Source organism: Anastrepha ludens, chromosome 6 (assembly GCF_028408465.1).
Source record: "Anastrepha ludens isolate Willacy chromosome 6, idAnaLude1.1, whole genome shotgun sequence".
In the NCBI taxonomy this organism is placed as follows: Eukaryota; Metazoa; Arthropoda; class Insecta; order Diptera; family Tephritidae; genus Anastrepha; species Anastrepha ludens.
The window spans coordinates 126,053,479-126,077,344 of record NC_071502.1 but is presented as its reverse complement, the minus strand read 5'-3'; the positions used below and the strand labels follow the sequence as shown (position 1 = coordinate 126,077,344).

The window sequence follows — 23,866 nt, the reverse complement described above, 5'->3', positions numbered from 1 at the left end:
GACCTGACTGATATGATCGGAATATCAGAAGGATCTGTGAAAACCATTTTGAAAGACCATTTGGGCCTACGAAAAGTCAAATCTCGTTTGGTACCGAAAACTCTCAATTTCTTGGAAAAAAGTCGTCGCGTTGATGTGTGTGAAACAATGCTTTCAGACTATCAGGACAAGGTCAAATGCATCGTTACGGGAGATGAGACTTGGATTTATGCTTACGACCCTGAAACAACTGACCAATCAAGCCAACATCGTGCTAAAGGCGAGGCCAGACCGAAAAGAGCACGTCAAAATCGTTCAAAAATAAAGGTCATGATGACAGTTTTTTTCGATTTTCGTGGTGTGGTGCACTATGAATTCCTTCCACCTGGCCAAACTGTTAATAAGGAATATTATTTGAGCGTTATGCGTCGTTTTCGTAAAGCAATTCGTCTAAAAAGACCAGAACTATGGGCCAACAACTCTTGGTTTTTGCATCACGATAATGCACCGTCTCACACTGCACTCGTTCTTCATGACCATTTCGCCAAAAATTCCACGCATATCGTTCCGCAACCACCGTATTCGCCTGATTTGGCTCCGTGTGACTTCTGGCTATTCCCAAAACTCAAGAGACCACTCCGGTGAACGCGTTTCGAGTCGATTGAGGAGATAAAAGCTGAATCGAAGAAGATGCTGATAGCTATACCGGAAATGGACTATTTGGCATGTTTCGGGGATTGGAAAAATCGTTGGCATAAGTGTATTTCATCGAGAGGGGATTATTTTGAAGAGGATGAAATTGATTTACAAGAATAAATAAAGATTTTTCATTTTACAACCAAATTCACCTTACTTTTTGCCCACAGTTAATAAAATTTATTAGCATTTTGTTTAGCTATTTCTAATTTATTAACCCAATAACAATGTTTGCTTTGTTTTCCTTTGTGCTGCGAATGGATTTCGTTTCAATGAAAGTCTTAATAGGGCGAAACATATATTTTTTGCATACATATTCGTATAATATACATATATACATACAAGTATTTTCATGCATACGTGCATAAGCATGGTTAGCTGAGCTGGACTAGCACACGCCATAGTTCGTTAACTTTGTCGCCAGCAGTTTCGAATTTCTACTGCTTCCATTTTTTATGAGTATCATTTAAAATTTTTTAGATATTTTCAATTCAAATATGTCGTTATCACTGATGTTGGTACTATTATTATTATAGCTTTTATTATTTCTACATTAAACTGTTAAATTTACACCATTTTTTCATCACCAACTCATATTCTGCTGGCGACCCACTAAACGATCCAACTTGGCCGGGTGTATGAATATGCACTCGGCTATTTTTTGTAACTGCACCCGCGCCAAAACCAATGCATTCAAGAATTTGCTCCATGAGCATAGTAAAAACCCATTCTAAGAGGGTAAAATGGATGGGTAAAATATTTGCTGGTTTTATTGCAATCTCATGGAGTTGCGTATTTTCTAAGTGAATGTAAAAATACATAATCGAGTAAAAACACATGGAATAGGTTTCTCTCTAGCAAAGGAAACTATGGTATTTGTCTTATTGGAAGGAATAAAGAAAAGCAAATAATCGACTGAAAAGCCAAACTGAGAAGAAAAAACCTATGATGAGACACATGCAAGCAATATATAGTATATATATGGTATGCGGCCGCCGTAGCCGAATGGGTGTGCGTGACTACCATTCGGAATTCACAGAGAGAATGTCAGTTCGAATCTCGGTGAAACACCAAAATTAAAAAAAATATTTTTCTAATAGCGGTCGTCCCTCGGCAGGCAATGGCAAACCTCCGAGTGTATTTCTGCCATGAAAAAGCTCCTCATAAAAAATATTTGCCGTTCGGAGTCGGCTTGAAACTGTAGGCCCCTCCGTTTGTGGAACAACATCAAGACGCACACCACAAATAGGAGGAGGAGCTCGGCCAAACACTCAAAAAGGGTATACGCGCCAATTATATATATATATATATATATATGGTATGTACTAATATTAGACTAGTCCGGACCAGTTGATTCAAATCCCGGAATCGTTGAATATAATTATTCGATCAATTTTTCCATGCAATTTAGTAGTCAAATTTTCATCACAGGGAGGGAGTATTCTTTTTAAAGACAAAAAAAACTTTATTTGCCACATTGGTTGAGCTTTAAGCATTTGCAACACCTTTTTTATAAAACAACTGAGTTTATGTTTTTAGAATGTGAAAAAATAACAGCCAAACATTAGCGACACACGCAGCATTAAGGGCTGTTCTAGCAGGTCACAAACTTTATTTAATAGAAAGTCGTATGATAGTCAGTGGCTCTGATTAAGGAAATTGCCACTTTTCTAATGGTTCTGATAGAGGCTAGAGCGCGATGTGAATACCCCTTTTGTATTTACTTAATATTTTACGCTTCTACAACAGCAACAAATCATATTCTCTCTATAATATTTAAAAAAAATTTTGTTTTTGCGTTTGTGAAATTTCAGACGCTAACATCCCTTCCACAACAAAAATGTATCAATACCAGTGTCTTGAAAAATCTTTGCGTAGTTGAGTCGATGTAAAATAAACGTCGGTCCCTGGCTTGAGCTTTGTCACTTTTAGCTATTGCACTGTTTTTATGCGTGTTTATGCCGTTATTTTGCATTATTTTCACGCAAATATAATTTTCTCTTCGCAAGCAATTATTTTGATACACTTAGTGGCTGCCATTATTATACTGAAACTTATCCATTCTTTTTGTTTTTTGTGCTTTGTTGCACATGCACACGTACATACATATACTTTTTATACTCGTATGCACATTTGTGTGTATGAATAAACTGGAAAGTTCAGCGCACTTTTGAATTTTCATTCGCTAACTTTTTTCCATCCGAAGCGTTCAGGGCCTCACTCGCATAAATAACAGAGCTCTGCATTGCTAATCCCCCATTCTACTCGACTGGTGTTTTTTCATTACCTTAACAATGTAATCATTTTGTGTAGCCGTATTGGGGAGACCCGCATTGCTAGACGACGCTTGGCATTTCTGGCTGCTTCAGATAGGTTTTGTTAGGTATTCAGTTACATTTGGTTTGTTGGCCAATGGGTTGAGTGGTTGGTTGGTGGTGACGAATTCAATGTGGTCACACATACACTTTCAAATTTTTTTTATTACGCAAATAAAGTAGAAAAGTTAATAAAGGGTTATAATGCAAAAGCAAAAAAAAAAAACATTAATAATAACTGATTGCTGCTTTCTAAAGTGAAACTAAATTACTAAGAGAGTGTTCTCGCTCCCTTATGCCCTCCATTCTATTAAATTGTCACTTAAAAGGACTGAAAATAAAATTTTATTATACCAAATAAAGAATCTACTAACTTTTACCACGACAACAATTTCACTATAATTGTAAGAAATACAGAAAGTAGCTTTGAAGTTAGTATTTTTTTCTTTCTACTCGCAAAAGCACAATTGTGGTCTGTTTTGTTTGACACAGTTTCGAAAAAATTTAATACGAATGTGTGGCTTAAATAACACTCATTCGTGGATTTGTGTGTGCGTGTGTGTATGCCTGGTTTTGAATTAAATATTTGCTTTCTTTGTGGCTTTCATGAATGATGCAACAAGTTGCTTGCCTAATATTGCTGTGAACTCTTAGCTGCTAACGCTTGCTGCTGTTTGCTGTGGTTTTGTTCTTCTCAACCGCACACGATTTTTCCTCATTGGCAGAGTTGTTTGAGTAAGATGAGTGATAAATGGCTCTTGCGATTGATTTGTTGTGAAAAGAAAAAAATTAAATATATTTTTGTTTATTGTACGTTTATGTAAAAAATACGAAAAGCATTTGTTGCGAATTCGTGCTCTCTTATTATACCTCATATGCGTGTATTCACATACATATGTGTAAATTAGTGTACGTGTAGGTATAATAACTGTCCACGCGTCTCACTATTTGCACGTTCCCTATAAATATTTTTGTTGCGATGACGTGATTTGGGTGTGCTCGCCTCTACGTTTCTGCACAGTGCGGTCGTTAGCGTCCCTGTGCCTGTGTGTGGGGCGCAGATTTGGGAGATCTCGACCGCCGTGAAAGCAATTAAAATTAAAAATAAAAGTACGTTCTTAAGCTCTGCTCTACAAAATTATATGTTCATATGTATGCACATACATATATACATATATAAGTAGTTATAATTAAGTTAATTTTGCCCATTTGCAGCTGGGTGTGAGCCAAAAGCACAGCGCACAAAACTCAAGTCCAACTTTGAGTGTCATAAAATGTGCTAATTTAATTTTTTGATTGGCCTGTGTACGCAAAATGTGCTCACTCTGCCACATCAAGTCGTTTAACGGCACCACTCCTTTTTCTTCTTTAAGGTCAAATTGCTGAATAGATGTGTGCTTATATGAAGCGCTTATGTAATTACGTTTAATCGTTTATTTTTAAACAAGTAAGGTAAGTCCTTAAAGTAACTCAGTGCTTCCGTGACTATGTTTAGGGTTTTGTCACAAAACCAATACCAGCACTGTCTAACAAGTACTTTCTCTAATCAACATCTGAGTCTATTTCCTAGAGGCTTACCTATCGACACTTGCGTGAGTCACTGCCGAAGCATTTTTTATAAATTATGCTTGCCCCTACGCGTACTCTACTGATGATATGCTTCTTTTGGGATCAATAGTTTGATTTCTCTCATGATGACTAGTCAATGTCTATGTCTATTTCGATTTTGTTTAGGCTTAAAAGAAGTACATATTGGATGAATTCCTCCGATTATAAATAGTCTGTGTTGTGAGCTCGTCTTTTTTATACAACATTTCCAGCTGGTACAATTTATTTACAAATTCATGTAAATATTGACACTTATATATATACTTACTCACATATACATACGTATGCACTTAAATATTATATTTTCTTGCCTGCTGCTTGCTTTTGCCAATTATTTTGTGCATTTTCTTTTTTAATTTTTTTGAGTGTTTTTTTTTCATTTGCTTATTTGTGTCGAAAAGTCTCAAGCCAACAAACTTGGTCAACACAAATGCATATACATGTGTACAAATGTTGTATAACCATATGTAAGTGCGGCTCTTACTTTTCTTTTGGCCAATTTAAATGAATTTTCCTCTGCCATCACCGCCATAGCCAATTGTTTTACCTTTGAATAGATTGTTGTTTATCGTATGTATTGTTTTTGCTTCTGTCGTTCGTCTTCTTGTTATGCTTTCTAGTCTCAACACTGCCGATATATGTATGTGTGTACATATGTATTGTTGGGAATTATTATTCTTGGCTATGTTGCAAAGATTCCCAAAGCTTTGTTGCTAGACGCAGCGGTGGCATGGACACATTTACATTTGTGTTTGCTTATCTGTATGTATTAGGGTAACTAATAACAGCGATGGGAACCGCTTAGGGGGCAAGGCACAGTTTTACTAACGAATTTCTACAACTCAAAGTTCTGGTCATTATTTTAATCAAATCTTCTTTTTACTACATATTCGCTTCTATTAAATAGTGTTGTTTTTGATGTTGTTCCCATTTTACGTCAGCCTAACTTGATTTTAAACGTCTACCAAAGGTCATTCATTTTTACACAATGCGAATTTCTTAAGATTTCAAGTAAAACAATGAAACCTTTGAGCTTTGGATGGAATAATGAAAACCGAAGAGTATCCCTAGATATACTGTGAGAAAGTGTAGAGGCGCTGAAATAAGTAAGAACGTCATGATCTTCGACTGGCATTAATAGTAAAAGTCGTTTTCGCTTCGAATCTTTTTTACCAATCTTAAAAGCAGACAATAATTGGGAAAAACAAGAAACATGTGTGGACTAAATATTCGAACGAAGATAAATGGATATGGCCCGGGCCGTGGAGAGAGTATTCGGGTCCCGGGGGAAACTTGAGTTGCCCCTTCAAATTTTTTTTTATTTATCAAAATGCGTATTATGTTATATTGATATAACATTTAAACATTGAAAAGCTTATTGATAAAATTTTTGATAGAATTAATTATGAAATTTTGTTTAAAATGAATTTTAGAAAACTCTTCAGCAGATCTGAAATAAAAAACGCAGCTGAAAAAAGTTAAAATTTTTTATTCATTTTATGAGCCTTACAAATATTTGAAAATGACTGCCACGATGCTTAGAATTTTGCTTTTCTTGCTTTAGCTGAGGCAAAAGCTCTTATAATATCATCGCAGTCGTGTTTCCTTGCTAACTCAGATTCCAAATACAAAGTTGCCAATCCTGTTACTCGACTCTGAGTTGAACAAGAACGATGGTAGTTATTTACTATATTTTTTCAAGCAGGAAATTTCTTGGAATTACCCTCGAGTCCGGGCCCCTCTGAAAACTCCGGGCCCGGGGGAAAAAGTACCCGGGAGAAAAAGGGAGAAGGAACTGTATCGCTTTGCTTTTCAAACCAAATCAGAATGTATAAAAGGTCTGGTGATTTGTATGAGTTTTTTTTCAAAAACTGGTTAACAGTTTTTTTGTGGCAAAGTGCAGGTTCACTGCTGTCATAATTTAGGTTTGCAAATTTGATTAAATACTCGATTGGATTAATTTCAGCATTCGGGTTGTTTGATCATTTCATCGTATTTATTGTAATTTCATTTATGAAGTTGTCAGAATGTTTCTCTTATGATATTTTCGATAATTCTTTTAGTGTTGTTTATATTTTAATTCAATATTCCAAATTGCTAGTGCTTTGTAGATATGTGAATTTTTAATGAACCGCACCGCAACTTTGCGTTAGTAATTTGAAAATTAATTTCCTGCTGCGCGCCGGATATTCGTGGGCCGCACAAAAATTGACATCTGGAAAATGAACTAACGTCATTTTGATGACATCAGATAGCATCACTTGATCTACGTGCAACTGTGTGTTGACTAACGGCACTCAAGCTGAAAAAAAGCAACAGCAACACTTTGAGTCATGCCTAACTCAAACAACAAAAAAACTGCTCAAATCGTTTAGATATCTTGAAATGGTTGAAAATGTGCTTCATGCTGATTTGCATTCATATACATGTGTGCATGCCTATTTACTGGTTTATTTATATATGTATACACAAATGTGTATGCATTTAGGTAAAGGTCATATAAATTTGTGAATCCATTTTGCAATCGTTGTCACTATCGGCCAATAATTAGCAATTTTTTCCAAGTGCGTTAGCCGATTGTTTTGTTGGCTCCTGTTAATCTTAACTGCATGTAAGTATGGTCATACACAGACATATCTACAAGTAAGAACGTTTAATACGTGTAACTCATATTATTGCACATCAACTAGTGACGAGGGTCGTTTGAAAAGTCCGTTAAAAAAAATGAAAACTACGTAATTACAATATGTGTGGTAAACACTTTTTATTTTTCGGCTTATACACTTCGTCCACCGCTGTTCCAGTTTGTTTATCCCTTCCGCATAGTAGGATTTGTCCAAGTCTGAAAAATAGCCAGCCGATTCTGGAGCATAGGAGGATATGAAACGATTTGGAACCCTATTTCCATTGATTTTGCGACCACAATTGCTGAGGCGTGAATTGGTGCATTGTCGTGATGGAAAAGGAAAATCGCTCGACTTCCTCTATTCAAACGAATGCCAAACATAAAGAAATATATCGACCTGTCTGAAACTTGGTGTGTGTTCCTCCAAGAGATGCTACATACTTAATATAACCTCGATACGCCCCAATAGCGCCGTGCCTCTGACTTTACACGGACTTTTCAAATACTTACTTTTTTGCTTCCTACTTTCCCATCTAACAATTCTATACCCATAATACATATTTTTGTTCATATTTTAGATATCATTGCTGGGAGAAATCGATTGAGGCATTCGATTTTGTGCGAATTATTTTGGCTTGAACAATAATGAAAAAAACCCCTCGATATACTGGGATGTATCAATTATCACTTATATTAATATATTATAAACTTTTCAATTTCGAGATATAATTTATTAGAAAAAACAAAAACAAATCTTCCAAATTCGCATTTGTTTGCTTGCCGGTGTTTTCTTTTTTGTTTCTTTTTTTGTTTTTTACATTTTTACGTGGTATTGTTGCTATTTTTGTTGTTGTGTGTTATCTGCAACAAGTGCCAAATTCAGTATATCCATTGTTCACTCATTCAATATATATCATGTAAATTGTTTGTTTTACATGAGCCAGGCATTTTGCATTTCGCATTTCACATTTAGCAAAGCAAAACAAAAACAATTCAATTGAAATAGTAGACATTCAGCGGAAAGAGATTTTGCACACTTGATTTTGGCAGCTAGTTGAGTGCTTGCATACATGTACAATACACACAAGGGATGCCAATCCCGGGATTCAGGAACTCCCTAGTTTTTTAAATTTCAAAATCACAGTGCTGGTGTAAATCTAGGGACAGCCATCGCAGAAATCCTCCATTTTGAGGGAAAACAAGCTTTATTTATGACACCTTTTTTTATTTGGCGAAGAATTGTGTTTCTAGAGTGCGAAAAACAGCCAAAGTAACCGACAGGTCGCAGGCTTGCAAGAGGTTGTCCTCGGTTTTGATTAAGGAAATCGATATTTTTTCTACTGGTGATGATAGAGCCTATTAGCTGCAGAAAACTTTTCAATTTCTATCAACCATCTAGCCAGCAGATCTTGAAGTAGAACGGAGCTTGTGATCTGCTAGCAATAAATTAAGACCAGTCTTGGGCTATGGGTTTGATTTTTCTCACAAAATGGTATATATTTCTTAATTATATAATGTTTTTGAAACAGTCAAGACCAATATTGATAACGGTTGGCCGCACCATCAAATTAAAATGTCAAAATAAATACCTTGTAAAATGTCTGCATATACAAACCAAAGGGACCTTCTTGTGCAATTGAGATTTTTTGAACTTTTCAGTGTCAGTGCTTACTAAATACAAAATGATCTGGGTTCGAATATCAATAACAATTTATTATTTGAATTTCAATAATTATTTTGTTACTATTTGGATATGATACAGTTTTGTGACTTTCAGGTTACATTGAGCTTTTGTGGTAGATTTGAGTATATTTAGCATAATTTTTGCTTGTTATGCACTGAAATCAAGCGCCGCCTTCCATATATACTTATGCTTAGTGATCGCGCTGAAATCTTTATTAAATTTTAATTGCGTGACTATAAGACTATCAGGCAAAAACCTTAAGGACGGTACGGCGCTGCAAAAAGCCGGAGTGTAAAGGAGCTCCAAAAGTAAAATGTTCCAAATGGAACGAACATCTATGTTTTACGGCAAATTAAACTGTGTTATGGTATTTCACGCTAGGGATTTATGCACAGAAATGGAAACATTGGAAACGTTTTTACTTCAAAGTTACAAATTGATTTTATTATTATACATATAATAAAGTTGTTTAAACTGTTAAATATTTTTTTAATTAGTATATTTGGTTTCTAATAATAGATTTTCCGTTAGCATCTGCTTTTCTTAATCTCATCTTAAATATTTAAATGAATAAGTTGTTATCGAAGGAACAGCATTGCTTCATGAATTTAAAAAAATTACACTCAGACAGCTAAAGTGGTGTAAGGGTCTATATTTAGGAGGTGTCATGTTGACATTTTGGAGAGATGACTTTTCTCTAAGGCTCTGTTGTTTTTTGCTTTAATAAATATATTCAGTCAATACTAAAGACATTATACAAAACAAGACTTAGAAAGTGACGAATAGATGAAGCAAATGAACATACGGCAATCGGCAACGCGGGAAGAAAACTGCCTTAAATTACATGTGCTGGTAAAGCAGAGCGGCCTTATGAGCTATAGCCATATTCGCTAGCGGCGAATCTTACTCGATAACTTTGTTGTTGCTTTCGCATACAAATTTTTCGTCAAGTTAATAGAGCATAGAGATAGCAAGCGGGGAAATTGTGAATACAAGAGGCCTTATATATATTTGACTTTGGTTATGACCTTCTCAAGATATAACGGAGGACAAAGTCACAAATCACAATTATTCAAGTAGAAATATCTTTCTCAGACATTCTAATTCTCACTCCAAAAAAGTTTGAAATTAACCCTTAACTTTCATCTCGGGTCAGCACTTCTCAAAAATGTATGGGAAATGTGTTGTATATTGAGAAAATTATACTGTTACAAAAATAACAGCTTCTTCTTTTCTTTCCTATAACATTACTGATTTCTCTATAAATGGTTTTTTCAAAAGTCAGTATTAACCTACTGAGCATATCTGTTTGAGACTTCAAGTTATCGATTTGGAAGTTTGCAAACACAGTATACCAAATGCTTGTAGTTTCAATTTTAAATTTTTAGAGCGAATGCAAATGAATTTATTCTTATTTTATGAATTCTTCCAGCTTTTGTGTTTTTACTGCATTTAAAGTAACTTAATGCGCCAGACAAACCAAAAATAGTTCCGCTGAAGTGGCAATCGGATCTATTAAATACAAAAATATAACCTACACTCCACTGCATGTACTGAGTAAATAAAAAAAAATATATACCTATATATAAAAACAAAAAATAAACAAATCCTAAAACACCTTAATTATAGATGCGAGAACATTTGCCAATGGCGTGAGCCCAAAGACAGACGTAAAGTTTAGTTGTGCACACAATTACGTCATTTCGAAAATAGTGAGCAGTGAACGATGATGCAGGCAACTATCTGGTAAATTAAAAATTCACACATACATGCACATATTAAAATGTATTTTCGAACCAAAAAAGAATGACGTCAAAAGTTTAAAGTGTAAAAGTGCCAATAACGGCACCGCATCCGACAGATGCAAATGCTCAATAAAACAAGACAATTTTAGTACATCCATTGTATGCTATTATATAAACATATACATGCATATACATACAATTATACATTGGCTTATGTACGAAGTGTGAATGACAGATGGCAAACTCTTGAAGCGGTTATTGGGGGGAATCGCATGTATTTGCAGTGTATTTACAAAGCAAGATATGCAGATCCAAAAATATCCGCAATCAAATGGATTTTCCCGATTTTCCAGCATCTAAGTAGCTGCTTTCAATGATTAGTTTTTTTGTTACCATTTTGTTTATCTCTGTGCACCGACGAGCTTCGGTTGGCCAAGTAAATGTGAGATGCCCGAAATGGTGGCAGCGACTATTGAGCTTCATGCGCAATCGCTGCCGGCTCCCAGTAGCTCTCCTACTTATTGCTGTGCTCTCTCCAAGACTTGGCTGCCACCGACTGTTGTGGGATTTTCACTATCTCCTTCGAATTTTCAGTTTAGTTTAATTTCGCGTAGCTTTTTGAACGTTTTGAATTCTGTTTGGTTCAAAACTCTTCGTTAGGTTCGATTCGGTTCGGTTTAGTTTAGTTTTGCGAATTCTTATTTAATTTTGTCTAATAAAATATACAAAAAAATTAAAAAAACAATTTTTATATTTATTATATTTAAATAAAAAATTTCCAATCAATCGATTTTGCAGCCAGCGAAAATAGTGCATTTTTAATTTACGCAATAAAAATCTATACTATTCAACGCGTGTGCTCCAGTTTTTCCCAGAATTCCAAATAAGCAAAAACAACACAAATTCATAAAAATTTCAAATGTGAAAAAATTCATCAGCTATTGCTCTAAAAATAGCCAGTTAAAATCTGTCTGCCTGCTGAAAAAATTGAAAAAAAAGAAAGAAAATTATTTATTCGCACAGCAAGTCTATGCGCTTCGGCCATTCACACGACCACTTTTCGGCCACAGTTTTCGGCAAACGAGAGTTTGGCTATTTTCGAAAGTGTGTAAATTTTCAAAGCATGTGAGCAAGTAAGTGTGTTTGTTTGAGGGTTCCCAAATGTGTTTTGTCAATCACCACCCATCATTGTGAATATCTCAAGTAGGCAAAATTGGAATATAAAAAGTTGGAAAAAAAAATTGTATGGTTATTCGCTGCGATGTAAAATGAAAACAATAAAAATCAATAAAAAACAAATACATACATATGTAATTGAAATTGCAAGGTCATAAACAATTTGTATTGAATTGTGTTTTCTTTGTGCACTGTTCTTAATTTTGATAAATTTATTTCTTCTACTGGAGCAAACATTTTTGCTGCATTCGACACGGTAAATGTTTTCTATTGTCTAAGCTTTATAACACATTGTATATATACACAATATTAATACACTTCTCGCTCTGAAATAATCCCCATTGCAACTAATTTTAAGAGCATTCATATTTTAATACAGATTAATAGATTTCTTAATAAAGTGCTTAATTTGGCCTCAAAGTCGGAACTGCGTGAGTGAACTGCCGCAGTAGAAGCGCTCTATTGATATTTTCAATCTCAAACAAGTTTACTGAAAATCCCGAATACTTTCTAACTGTCCCAAAAGATCAAACAATTGAAACGGTCTCCCTTCACTCTTTCAAAGAAAGAAAAAGAATTTGTAAATCGTATAAGAATTAGTGAATCTATGAATTTTGACTTTTTTACCATAAAATGATATTATGGGGATGTAAGAGAAACTTTAGCGGCAACCGTAGCCGAGTGGGTTGGTGCGTGACTGCTATTCGGGATTCGGAGAACGTAGGTTCGGATCTCCGTGAAACACTAAAATGAAGAAAAAGTTTTTTCTAATAACGGTCGCCCCTGGGCAGGCAATGGCAAACCTCCGAGTGTATTTCTGCCTTGAAAAAGCTCGTCATAACAGTATCTGCCGTTAGGAGTCGGCTTAAAACTGTACGTCCCTCCATTTGTGAAACAGCATCAAGACGCACGCCACAAATAGGAGTAGGGGCTCGGCCCTGCGCCAATTATATAGTATGTATATGTAAGGGAAATTTCATCTATAGCAGTTTTCTTAGTTTTGGTAGATTTTCAGCTTGTGCTAGGTCTTTATAAAAGTGCCGAATCATAGCTACACATCATAAAATATCAATATTTAAATTTTCCTTCGGGATATGATGACTGTCTATAAAATTATTATAAATTTTATGGTTTAAGACTTTGCAGAAAGATCAAAATGATTTTATTACAACTATTCGTAATAATTCGCCTACTAACTGTGAAAGTTTTTAATATTTTTAATTTGTAGATTAAGCAAAAGCTTAAGAATGTATGTACATAGGTTTCCCAGCAACAAAAAACTCTTTATATCAAGGAGTCAGGTTCGTTCCGGGGATTTTCATGACATATCTAAAACCTTAACTATTTATTAAAAAAGGTTTTTGAAAGTAATTTTTTATACACAAAAATGTTTCTTAAATGCACTTAATTAATAGAAACCCCACATTTTTCTTTCCATTTCCAGATATGATGCATCAAATTTGCCTCATGCATCTGCCATCTCATTAAAATATGGATTTAGCAGATCAAATCGATGATTATATTTGTTCATTTGAAGGAATTGGTGATTTAACAATGGACTCATTAGCAATGTTCATATTTATTTGGGCCGTATTGGCCCTCTTCATAGTATGGCTGTGTAAATTTTTATACAATAAATATGTGGCAAATAATAATAAAACGCCAACAAGTCAGAGTAACAGTCGGCAAAGCAGTGTGGTGCCCAGTGGGGCCAGCACAACGAAAACTGAAGCGAGCAAGCGACTATCCGAACCGAGAGAAGTAATGGCAAGCAAAGCAGATTTTAAGGTGAGACAAACCGGTCAGAAAATTGTTAGAGTGTGGCTTATTTTTTATTTTTTTATTTATTTTTAATGCAATTAGGACTTAGCTGCTAAACCTGCTGGTGCACGTGGTCGCACACCAGTTGGCGGTGCTGTAGGTGGTGTTGTGGGACCCCGACGACGCATGGTGCGGCAGGGCTCAACCGGCCCAGAGAGCCGTAAAAAACGCTATGTGCCGCCACCTTCCAATGTTGTTGGACCTGAAACAGTGAGTAGCGAGAGTTATAAGTTTATGATTTAAAAAATGCGTATAATGTTATATTCCTTTCATAGATTTCAGTTACTTGGACCAGTCAAGCGTTCCGTTGGCTTTACAGCGATTTAGTGATTGTCAATGAACTTTTGACGTCTTGGGTTATAGCCTTAAACGATACGCTCAAAAAATCCATGGAAGGGGTAAGTTTAAAGACCTAACATTTATTTTTAAAACATTAGCATACAACTATAAAAAGTTAAACCTGTCCAGCCATTTTTAAATCTAATTCATTGTCAATTAATATATTTTAATGTCGTCATTTAGCCCGTTGATTATGGCTTTTTGCAAAAAGCATAAAAATGTCTTTATGACGTGACATCACCAACAGCTAATTCATAGATAATGTGGCTCAATGTTTCTGCTATGCCAAATTGACAATGATGTCATGGCAAAAGTGTGTAAAGAAAGAGAGAGAGGGAGATTGTGATAACTTCTTTCGGTTATTATAATTTTACGGTGTTGTTGTGATTGTTACTGTTATGAAAATGTTACTAAGCACTGCCTCTAGGGGAAATTGTCAGATGCTGTGGTAAAGTTCATCTAGTTTTAGGCACGAAACCGTGATTTTTTCACCGAACCACTGAGAAAAGGCAAAGTGAATGACTCGAGTTTTGGCGCCCAAAGCTCCTGATTCTAGCATTTTCCAAATCTTTTTACGTCTGCAATTGCTTTGCGTATTTTTGGCGTCACATGCTCACGATCTCTTTACACACTCATAAAATTTACTCGCATACACTTCGCGAAATTCAATTAAACGCACCTTGTTTTTCCTCAACAACTTCTGAATAAAGGCTCTAAAATATATATTTATTTTTCTAACATTTTTCATTGAAACGCAATGCAAATTTGTGATATTATAAAAAGCAGAAATCAAACTTAAATACGAAACTCGATAAAGAAAAAAAAACTATTCGGAAAAGACGTAATAAATATGTGCAATGTAAAATTAATAGTGAGTACAACTTCCAGTTTTATTTATGACTTCGAAATAACGACATTTTGAACCTCTGAAAGACAAATTAAAGAGCATTCTCCTAAACAACGTTACGTAGCTCTTCTATGGTCTGAAATTTACGTCTTCTCGATCGGATACAAGTTCGGGGATCGAGATGACCCACTAATACTTGAAGTCAATTTCGGATGGCGCGTGACGCATGTATGGCAGCGTTATCTTAATGAAATATGGCGTTAGAGTATCGTAGGTCGTCCATAAAGTTAATCAAGACTTCATCAAACAAATTTGTGTAACTTTCTGAGTTCATACGCACGGAAATTGGCTCATGGGTGTCTTGTCATGGTAACTGAAGCCAGCCCTAACCATTAAAGAACCACACCCGAAGTTTGACTTAGTAAAAAAACTTTCGGCACCCTTCAAATCAGGCCAGTGGTAATAAAAATTATCTGGAACATCGAGGCTGATTTTTTCGTTCGAAAATATATAATTTCCCCATTCATCGTTCCACGAAATGTGCTGTTTTACAATTGTAGTCTGGCACGTTTGTGTGACTCCGCCAACGCTCATTGACCTCATTTTTTTTTATTAAATTGGTCGATTACGACCGGCTTACGTGTGTTGACGTCGACGATGTTGCATTTTTTCCACACCAACCCGATTAATAGCGTCTAGCAGTCGTGGAAACAACTTTTTGTTGTACTTTTCCTTAAGTTTTCTGATTATCTATAGCTGAGGCCGAGCGCTGCAATTCAATGGCAATTTGTCTGTTAGTCATATCAGTGACGTTATAGGCATGGACTTGAGCGATTCCTTCATGTGTTAGTGTTTTTCTTTTCCGCATGATGACGTTTTGCAAGAATTTATGTCTCATTGAACTATTTAATAGCTAAATAGAATCAAAACTTTGAAATTACGCGTAATTCAATTCACAGAAATGACCGTTTGAAATTTAATTTTGCAATAAAACTCGCTACAAAACGAAAAATTGAAAAATACGAAGTGGCCTCTACGGTACTTTCATTTATTACGCAAAAAATGGAAAATTTATCAAAATGCAATATTTCTAGCACAAAAACAACAACACAACAAAACTCAATGTTTTTTACACTACAAATATTAATATCATAAAAGACAAGGCATTTAAATGAATTTTGCCTACTATTTTCACGAACTTTTGCCCTAACGACATGTTTACAGACAATGTGGGAGATACGAAAGAAATGTTTGGAAACCAACAAACTGAGCGTAAATGAGTTGATCAAATTGTTAAATATTAATGATATATAGTACTTTGGGCTTTACATTTACGTACAAATGTCTGACTTGTTTTTAATAGAAGCGGCATCGTGCTGTACACTTTTGAAGCGCGGAAGCCACTGATTTCTTCGTGCACACGCTGACTTTTAACCTTTATATGTCAAATGAAATGATTAATTTATATTTTAAGGGTGTCTTTTTAAGAGTTTGAGAACTTAAAATGAAAATACAAAGTACAAATATTTGAATGAATTTTTTTATTATAATCTGACTAGCGAAAACCCGCGCGTTCCGCTGGTCGTCTTTAAAAAAATCTAGATTAATTAATTAAATGAAGCCGAAAAATACTGTGTGTATTTTATAAAAATTCTCGCTCATGAATAGTAATGAAAGAAGTTTTAAATAGTAGTAGCAATTAAAAAACGTTTGATGTGATTTACTTTATTACTTTTTTTATTGTAATGCTCTTTGGTATACAATATTCTTCGTTTTTCCATGCGTTGTTGAATAAATGAACAATACCGATGGCTTACCAACTTTTGAGCATGAAACATAAAGTTGACCATGAGAAAAACATGGGTATTCTAAATCAATACCACAAATTGATAAAGTTTGGCCTTGTGACTTATTAATAGTAATCGCGAATGCAAGGCGAACAGGAAATTGAAGACGTTTGAATTCAAACGGCATATCCGATGGTATCATTGGTATTCGCGGTACTAAAACGTCTTCACCACAGTATTTTCCATTCAAAATTGTTGCTTCAATGACGTTATTCATCAATCTCTTAACTGTTAAACTATTTTCAAGTTTAGGATGTGTGGTGGTAATCCAGGTAAATCAAGGGAATTCAAAAATTCAGTGGGATAATTTACAATATCATATTGATTTGTAACAGTGTCAACGGATCGATATGTTTGTTCTGGACTTGGTATGTTAGCCAAAATAGCCGCATTCATTTTATTCACATCTTTATTTTTGCCAGCCATGATGGCTCGTTCACTAAGCCAATCATGATTTTTGTAATTTTGAGGCAAATTTTTGAAAATACTTTGAATTAACTGTTCTTTCGTTTGACTTATTTGACAAAAGTTTGGTTGTAAAGTTATTAAGCCAGGTAAATTATCGACAGGAACTTTGCCATTTCCAATATCCAATAATTGCTGTGAAAATCCAGCAGCTGATGGATCATTTTGCATAAGAACACGTACATTTGTAGTTAGTTTGAGTGTTTGAACATGTCTCCACAAATATGATGATTTCAAACATGCAACCAATTCATCTGCTACAGTTGTTCGAGGAATAACAGGCAGTGTTTGTCTAAAATCACCTGCCAGCAGCACTAAGGCACGACCAAACATTTCATTTTTACTAATATACATAAATCTCGTAATGTCCTATCAAGCGCTTCCAGTGACTTTTTATGTGCCATCGTGCACTCATCCCATACAATTACGTGTGCGAAAAAGCGGAGAAGGAGAAGAGAACTGTTCTATTCCCCCCCGCTTTAACCCAGCTATGTATTCAGGTGCAAATGACTTTTTTGCGTGAAGTCTGATATAAAATAAGTTCTATTTACTCTTCTTAAATTTACATAAACTTTTCCAGGCGAAGTAAAGAAACTGACATATATTTGCTTCAACCGTATATTTGTGAGTACACAGGTAATACGTAAATATATGAATGATATAGGTAATATCTCATATTAGCATAACCTTTCTGCAAAAAATTAAGAAAACGATCACCAATCACGCCGGCAATGATACAATGAATTTTTCACTATAACTGACTTCAAATTAACGTTTATATAATAGAATTTTTTTTTTAATTTTTAATAATAAGTGGTCTTCCTCTTCCTCTGCCTGTAGCTATTCCTTTTCCTCTTCCATCTCCAGCTCCATCTCCTTTCTTTATCCGGAAACGGGCAGTAAACATTACTTCCCTTAAAAGCTCTCATCAACTTTCGGTACATCGGTACTTTCATTTCCATCTGATACCCATATTGTACAAACACATCCAAGGGTACCTTGGTCCACCTTTTCGGCTATATCTATATCTAAAAAATACTCTGTATTAAAGCACTAATCAGTAGCTTTGATTTGATACCCACAATGTAAAAACACATCCTAGGGTTACCCGGGTCCTCGTTTTGGTCTTCGGCAGCGCCACCTGATGGCGAGTGGAATCAATAAGCATATTATACTAACCTTCACCGTGGCAAAATAGCAAAAATACACTCGCTTAACCGACGCACCGCACACACACGCGTTATCGGATTTCAACCAAACTTCACAGAAACCTTTGCCAAAGCAACGCCAACAATGTGTGAAACTTTCATTGTTTTCCTTACACGCGTTGCTGAGATTACCCCGGAAAAATGCACACTTTTTTTCGGCTTAATTTTTATATATAGGGTTTTTCAGTAAGAGCGCTTCAACTTTTGAACTTTTTTTGAATAAAACACAAACGGTTTGACTTTTTTAACTAATTTTTTTTTATTATCGAGTTTGAACATATACATTTAAGTATGAAATTCGATTTCTTTTGCATGACCACCGCGTGCACGTTTTACGAAGTCCAATCGTTGAACCCAATTTTCGACCACTCTTTTGCATAAATCGGCCGAAATTCCAACAATTTCGCGTTCAATATTGGCTCTGAGCTCACAAATCGTCGCCGGCTTGTTACTGTAGACCAATGACTTCACATCACCCCAAAACGGGAGGGCTTGTTAAATGGACCGTAAAATGGCCGTAATGCTCTTAAAGTAGCAGCAACAGAACGATTATTTTCATAAAAAATTTGCACGATTTGCAATCGTTGCTCAAGTGTGTAGCATTCCATGATGAAATGTATACCAATGAAGTTTACAAATGACAAGCGAAAAATAAAAAATATTGCGTCGTTCGCCCTCCCTATCGGAAAAAAGTTGAAGCGCACCTATTGAACAACCCTATATATAGATATAGATAGATAGATAAATTAATGGTATTTTTCGGTCGCGGCTACAAGCTACATGGTCGATTCGATCAGTCCACTTTTTGACTACTTTTTCCAATAAATCTGGATAATAAATCTAAATTAACCTTATCAGCATAACAACAACCCAAACGATGATCATTTGGATTCAATTATTACACGAACTGTATTTTACAGGACCATAAACCAAGATACTTACGTGAAATTTCCGACGTAGTAGAAGGACAAAGGTCAACAAGTTGAGAATGACGAGGATTCGACATTTCGGCGTTTTCTTTAACTCTTCGCTCTATGAACTTCGCGAAGAGATTTATTTTTTTTCAAAGAAAATTTGAAAACGTAGTTCTGACGTTAAACGATTCATGATTACTTGCCAAACTTTACATAGAAATGTCAATACAGTTTGCCATTCTCAGCTAGCAAATGATAGTTATCGATATCGATAGTTCGCTTCCAGCTAAAAACACCTGATACTACCCACAATTGTTTGATAATTAACAAATACCAATTATTCTTCCGGAGCGTTTTCAACCTTCAAAACCTTATGCCTGCAAACTCAACAAATGAGATCATTTCTTCGTCTGAAAATATTTTCTATTTTTCCACTCACTTAGAAAACCGAAATTAATCACGCATTACGTCAGATACATACATACATTATGCACATACATACGTATATGGACAAATATTTAGATTCGCACGCTTATACCCGATTTACACGAGGAGACATCTGGAAGGGAAACATTTTGTTCAAGGGCGAAGGACGGTCGGGGAAGAGAGAAGGGATTTTGCCTCCCGTACTCGGCGACACGCTTTGCTCTTCTTATTCGTATTTCTTATCTTAAAGCAATTTTTGACAGTTGCTTCATTCGTTTTCTTCTTTTGTGGAAGAAAGTTCTAAGTTATGTGTTGGTTTTCAATCAAACGGAAGATAACAACGATGACAAACATCCGAACGCTGCTTGGGAAATGCACGATTATTTTTTATAATTTAAAATAGTTATGGGATATGTTTATGTTGATTTCTAATTTTTCCCTGCATTTCTAGATACTCAAGTTAATTATTTACATATGAAGTATTTTTAATTTAATTTTTTTTTTATTTAAGTATAAGAATTTATAAATATATTTCAATAAAAAATTATTTATTATTTAACCAGTTTGCATTTTTCATTCATATATTTAAGAAACTGTTGTCGAACGCTCTCTGCTTTACATGTAAGCGCGTGCTAGAATACATCCGAACCAAACGATGCTAAAGTATTAAATGTCAAAATGTCGCGGAAACATTTTTGCCCGTGTGTACGCGAATGAAACATCAAAAGAGAATTTCCACTGTCTCCCTTCCAGATGTCTCCTCGTGTAAATCGGGACTTACTAAATTTAGTTTTAACAGAGTTTCATTTAGAACAAAATCAACCGATTATACATTATTACACAGTAAAAGAGAAAATACCGGCTCACAAAATAAATTTTCCAAAAATACAATATGAAAAACCACAGCCGATAAAATTAAAACAAACATAAAAAAGAAACACGAAATATGCAGCAGACAATTTGCCTTGTTGTTATATACTCGTATGTACATATGTAAAAGAAAAAAAAAGAGTTTAATGTTAACCTTGGCCTCGGTTTCAACACACAATAACAACAAAAATAATAACAAAAGCGAATAAGTAAGAGAAGCGATAAAAGCTATAAAAATACAATTCGAAGAGGTAAAGACCAGAACGACAAGGAATTTATAATATGTTTGTATATACGTACAAACATACAAAATACGCATACATACAGATGGGTACGTTTGTATACTTTGTTAATTTTTTTGCTCCATCAATACCTTTTCGAAATACGCATACATTCGCGCTCTTGTGCAAAAAGGTTATGTATCTATACGCGATCTTGTAATCGAATCGAAACAAATGATCCTAAAATGAAGTAATACTTAAAATTGCAAAAAAGGTATTTTTTCTTAATGCTGAATTTTAATACATATTTATTTTAAAAATTACCATTGAATTCCCATGGAAAAATTGCACTTTTCAGTAAATTCAAAAATGTCCAAAAAATTATACCCCATGTTTATATAGTGTTGCTCCCCATAAATAAATGATACGTTAACCACATAAGTTTTATTCGTTTGCTCTATTTTCTATGATTCTCATCAGGCTTGAAAGTATAGTTTGGTACATACCTATGTATCTACCTACAAAATTACGGGTTGAAAGTCCACTGGCTTAAACAGAAGAACTCGCTACAACTCTTTCAAGTTACCTTCTCATATCTCACCTCTACAAGCGGACTCCGCTCTCCCTAAGCCAAACTTATAAAATCTTCTTATCTCGTAGAATAATCGACTTGGTTGGTTTTTGGATCTCAGTCTTTTCGCAGAGTACTGCCAATTCTTTGAAACTTTCGATATTTGACTGGTGATTAATAAAGGTAGATTTAAAAGACCACAGCTTTTCTTTTATGAATAAACCCAACAAAATTTTTCAGATGAATTCTTGATTACATGATGAAATAGTCTATGGAATTTATGTATGAAACACAATATCCGTTAAATGCCCACCATGACTCTTCTGGCAGCTCAGCCCGCACCAAACAGTTATTTGTTGTGGGTGTATAATTTGTTCGTAAATGTATCGCTCCATGACTAAGGTTTCCAAAGCTTGCAAAGCAAAATATAAACAAAATTAACATATCACAAATAATTGTGATCAAATATCTGCATCACCCTTGAATCACCCTATACTACACTACTGGTCTTAGGTTAGACGCACCATCGTTTTTTTTAAACAAAATCAATTATTTATTATCATGCTTGTTCTAATTGTCCAAAATGCTTTTCTTATCAAAGTGCGAATCTTGTTCGAAGAAAAAATGCTGACAGCTGGTTGATTTGCGAAAAAATAACTGTACATTCGGAGATTATAGAAATTTCTATGGCAATCACGCGTGTTTTCGGTTGGTCATTGAATTAGACGCAGCTTAAATTTCTTCGTATTTCGTGGACAAATATAAACTTTCGTATTGAAAAAATATCAAAAATAAACAAATAAAGTGTTTTCGAGCTACATTTGAAGAAAAAATGGGGAAAGCTGCTGTTATGAGCTTATTGGAACGTCAAAAAGTAGACTTTATTCACTCCCAAGGACTGTCCAATCGGAACACTGCCAAACAAATAAATCGCAGCTCCAGAACTGTTGACAGATATTTGAAGGATCCAGAGGCATATGGAAATAACTTCAAAGGGGGAAAAAGGCACTATCAAAACAAGCAGTACGCCAAATTGTTAAAATTGCTTCGAATTCGACTAAATCTGCTGCTAAGATCAAGGAATTGGCTGGAGTAAAATCAAGCCTATCAACTGTTCAGCGTACGATCACAAATGCAGAACACCTGAATTGAAGGAATACATGACGTGGACTGTCCAATCTGACACTCGACTAAATGATTGGCGTTCAGTTGTATATACTGATGAAAAACGTTTTAATTTAGATGGCCCTGATGGATTTCAATATTATTATCACGATTTGCGGAAAGATGAGCTATATTTAAGTCGCCACCATAGCCGAGAAGGGGGAATAATGGTGTGGGGTGCTATCACGTTTTATGGAACAATTGACTTGATTTTTATCGATCAAAAGATGAACGGCGATCGCTCCAAAACATTGTTGGAGTCCGTATTTCCAAAATTAAAAGATCTCTTTGGACCAATTCCTTGGATTTTTCAACAAGACAATGCTCCTATTCATAACTCTCGAGTAGTAAAATCTTTTATTTCGAGTCAAAACGTTAATATCATGACCTGGCCACCATATTCTCCAGATCTTAACGTAATTGAAAATGTTTGGGGCTGGCTAACACGGAAGGTATACGAAGGAGGAAAGCAATACGAAGATAAGGAAACATTAACTGCAGATATTAAACGTGCTTGGAGCGAGATTTCTTTGAACTACATAGATTCCTTGTATCATTCTATGAAGGACCGGATTTATGAAGTTATTACTAACAAAGGAGGCAGTACTGATTACTGAAATTATTATTTTTTTTTATTTCAAATAAATCAAATAGTAATTTAAGTTAAAATCCAAATACTTTTCTTATAAAAATTAAAAAGCCAAAGTGCGTCTATTCTAATGACCAAGAAAAACTCGCCTTATTTTGATTAGCTTTAAGAAAATGTTTGAAAAACACAATTTTGTTAAATATGTATAATCATTTGAATATTATATATTATTTAAAGTATCATTAAATAAGAAATGTTTTTGCATTTCAACTTCTTTTCTATCGTCCTTTAATAAATAAATATGAAGCAAAGTTATATGCAACTAAACGTGCGTCTAACCTAATGGCCTCTGGTGACGGTCCAGCATTGCTTGATAAGCACTTTATATGTGTGCGTGTCGGGTGCTTGTCGTTTGCCCGGTAACGTTCAAAACAAAAAGCGATCAATCCACAGTTGTATTTAGAAGTAAATATGTCTTCATCGGATGATGAATTTTTATTACTTGCAACTATTGCAGTTTTGTTAAAAAAAAAGAAGAAAAGAGATAAAAAAAAAGTGTAGATGAAAGGCCTGTACGCAAAACGTAAAAAGTTTACTCATGAACATCTTTTAAGTGAATTAAAATTATCATGTAAAGACGAATATAAAAATTTTATGCGAATGGACTCGGAAACATTTGAAGAGCTTTTGGGCATGGTGGCGCCATTACTAGCAAAACAAAATACATGTATGCGAGATGCAATAACATGAAATGT

At 34.9% G+C, this 23,866-nt stretch overlaps 1 protein-coding gene across 28 annotated transcripts in view; it reads left to right on the top strand.

The window, feature by feature from the left end:
• LOC128868160 (uncharacterized) overlaps positions 1 to 23,866 on the top strand; it is a 63,420-nt gene that overhangs the window by 19,694 nt on the left and 19,860 nt on the right. For 11 of the 28 annotated variants that reach the window (XM_054109939.1, XM_054109935.1, XM_054109950.1 and 8 more), the window contains exons 1-4: positions 11,266 to 12,085; positions 13,274 to 13,617; positions 13,693 to 13,860; positions 13,926 to 14,048. In XM_054109939.1, coding sequence (XP_053965914.1) covers positions 13,321 to 13,617; positions 13,693 to 13,860; positions 13,926 to 14,048 — 588 coding nt within the window. In that variant the 5' untranslated portion in view covers positions 11,266 to 12,085; positions 13,274 to 13,320. Of the gene's footprint in view, positions 1 to 11,262; positions 12,086 to 13,273; positions 13,618 to 13,692; positions 13,861 to 13,925; positions 14,049 to 23,866 lie in introns of those variants that run through there. The other 17 variants (XM_054109931.1, XM_054109932.1, XM_054109956.1 and 14 more) reach the window with 9 other exon arrangements.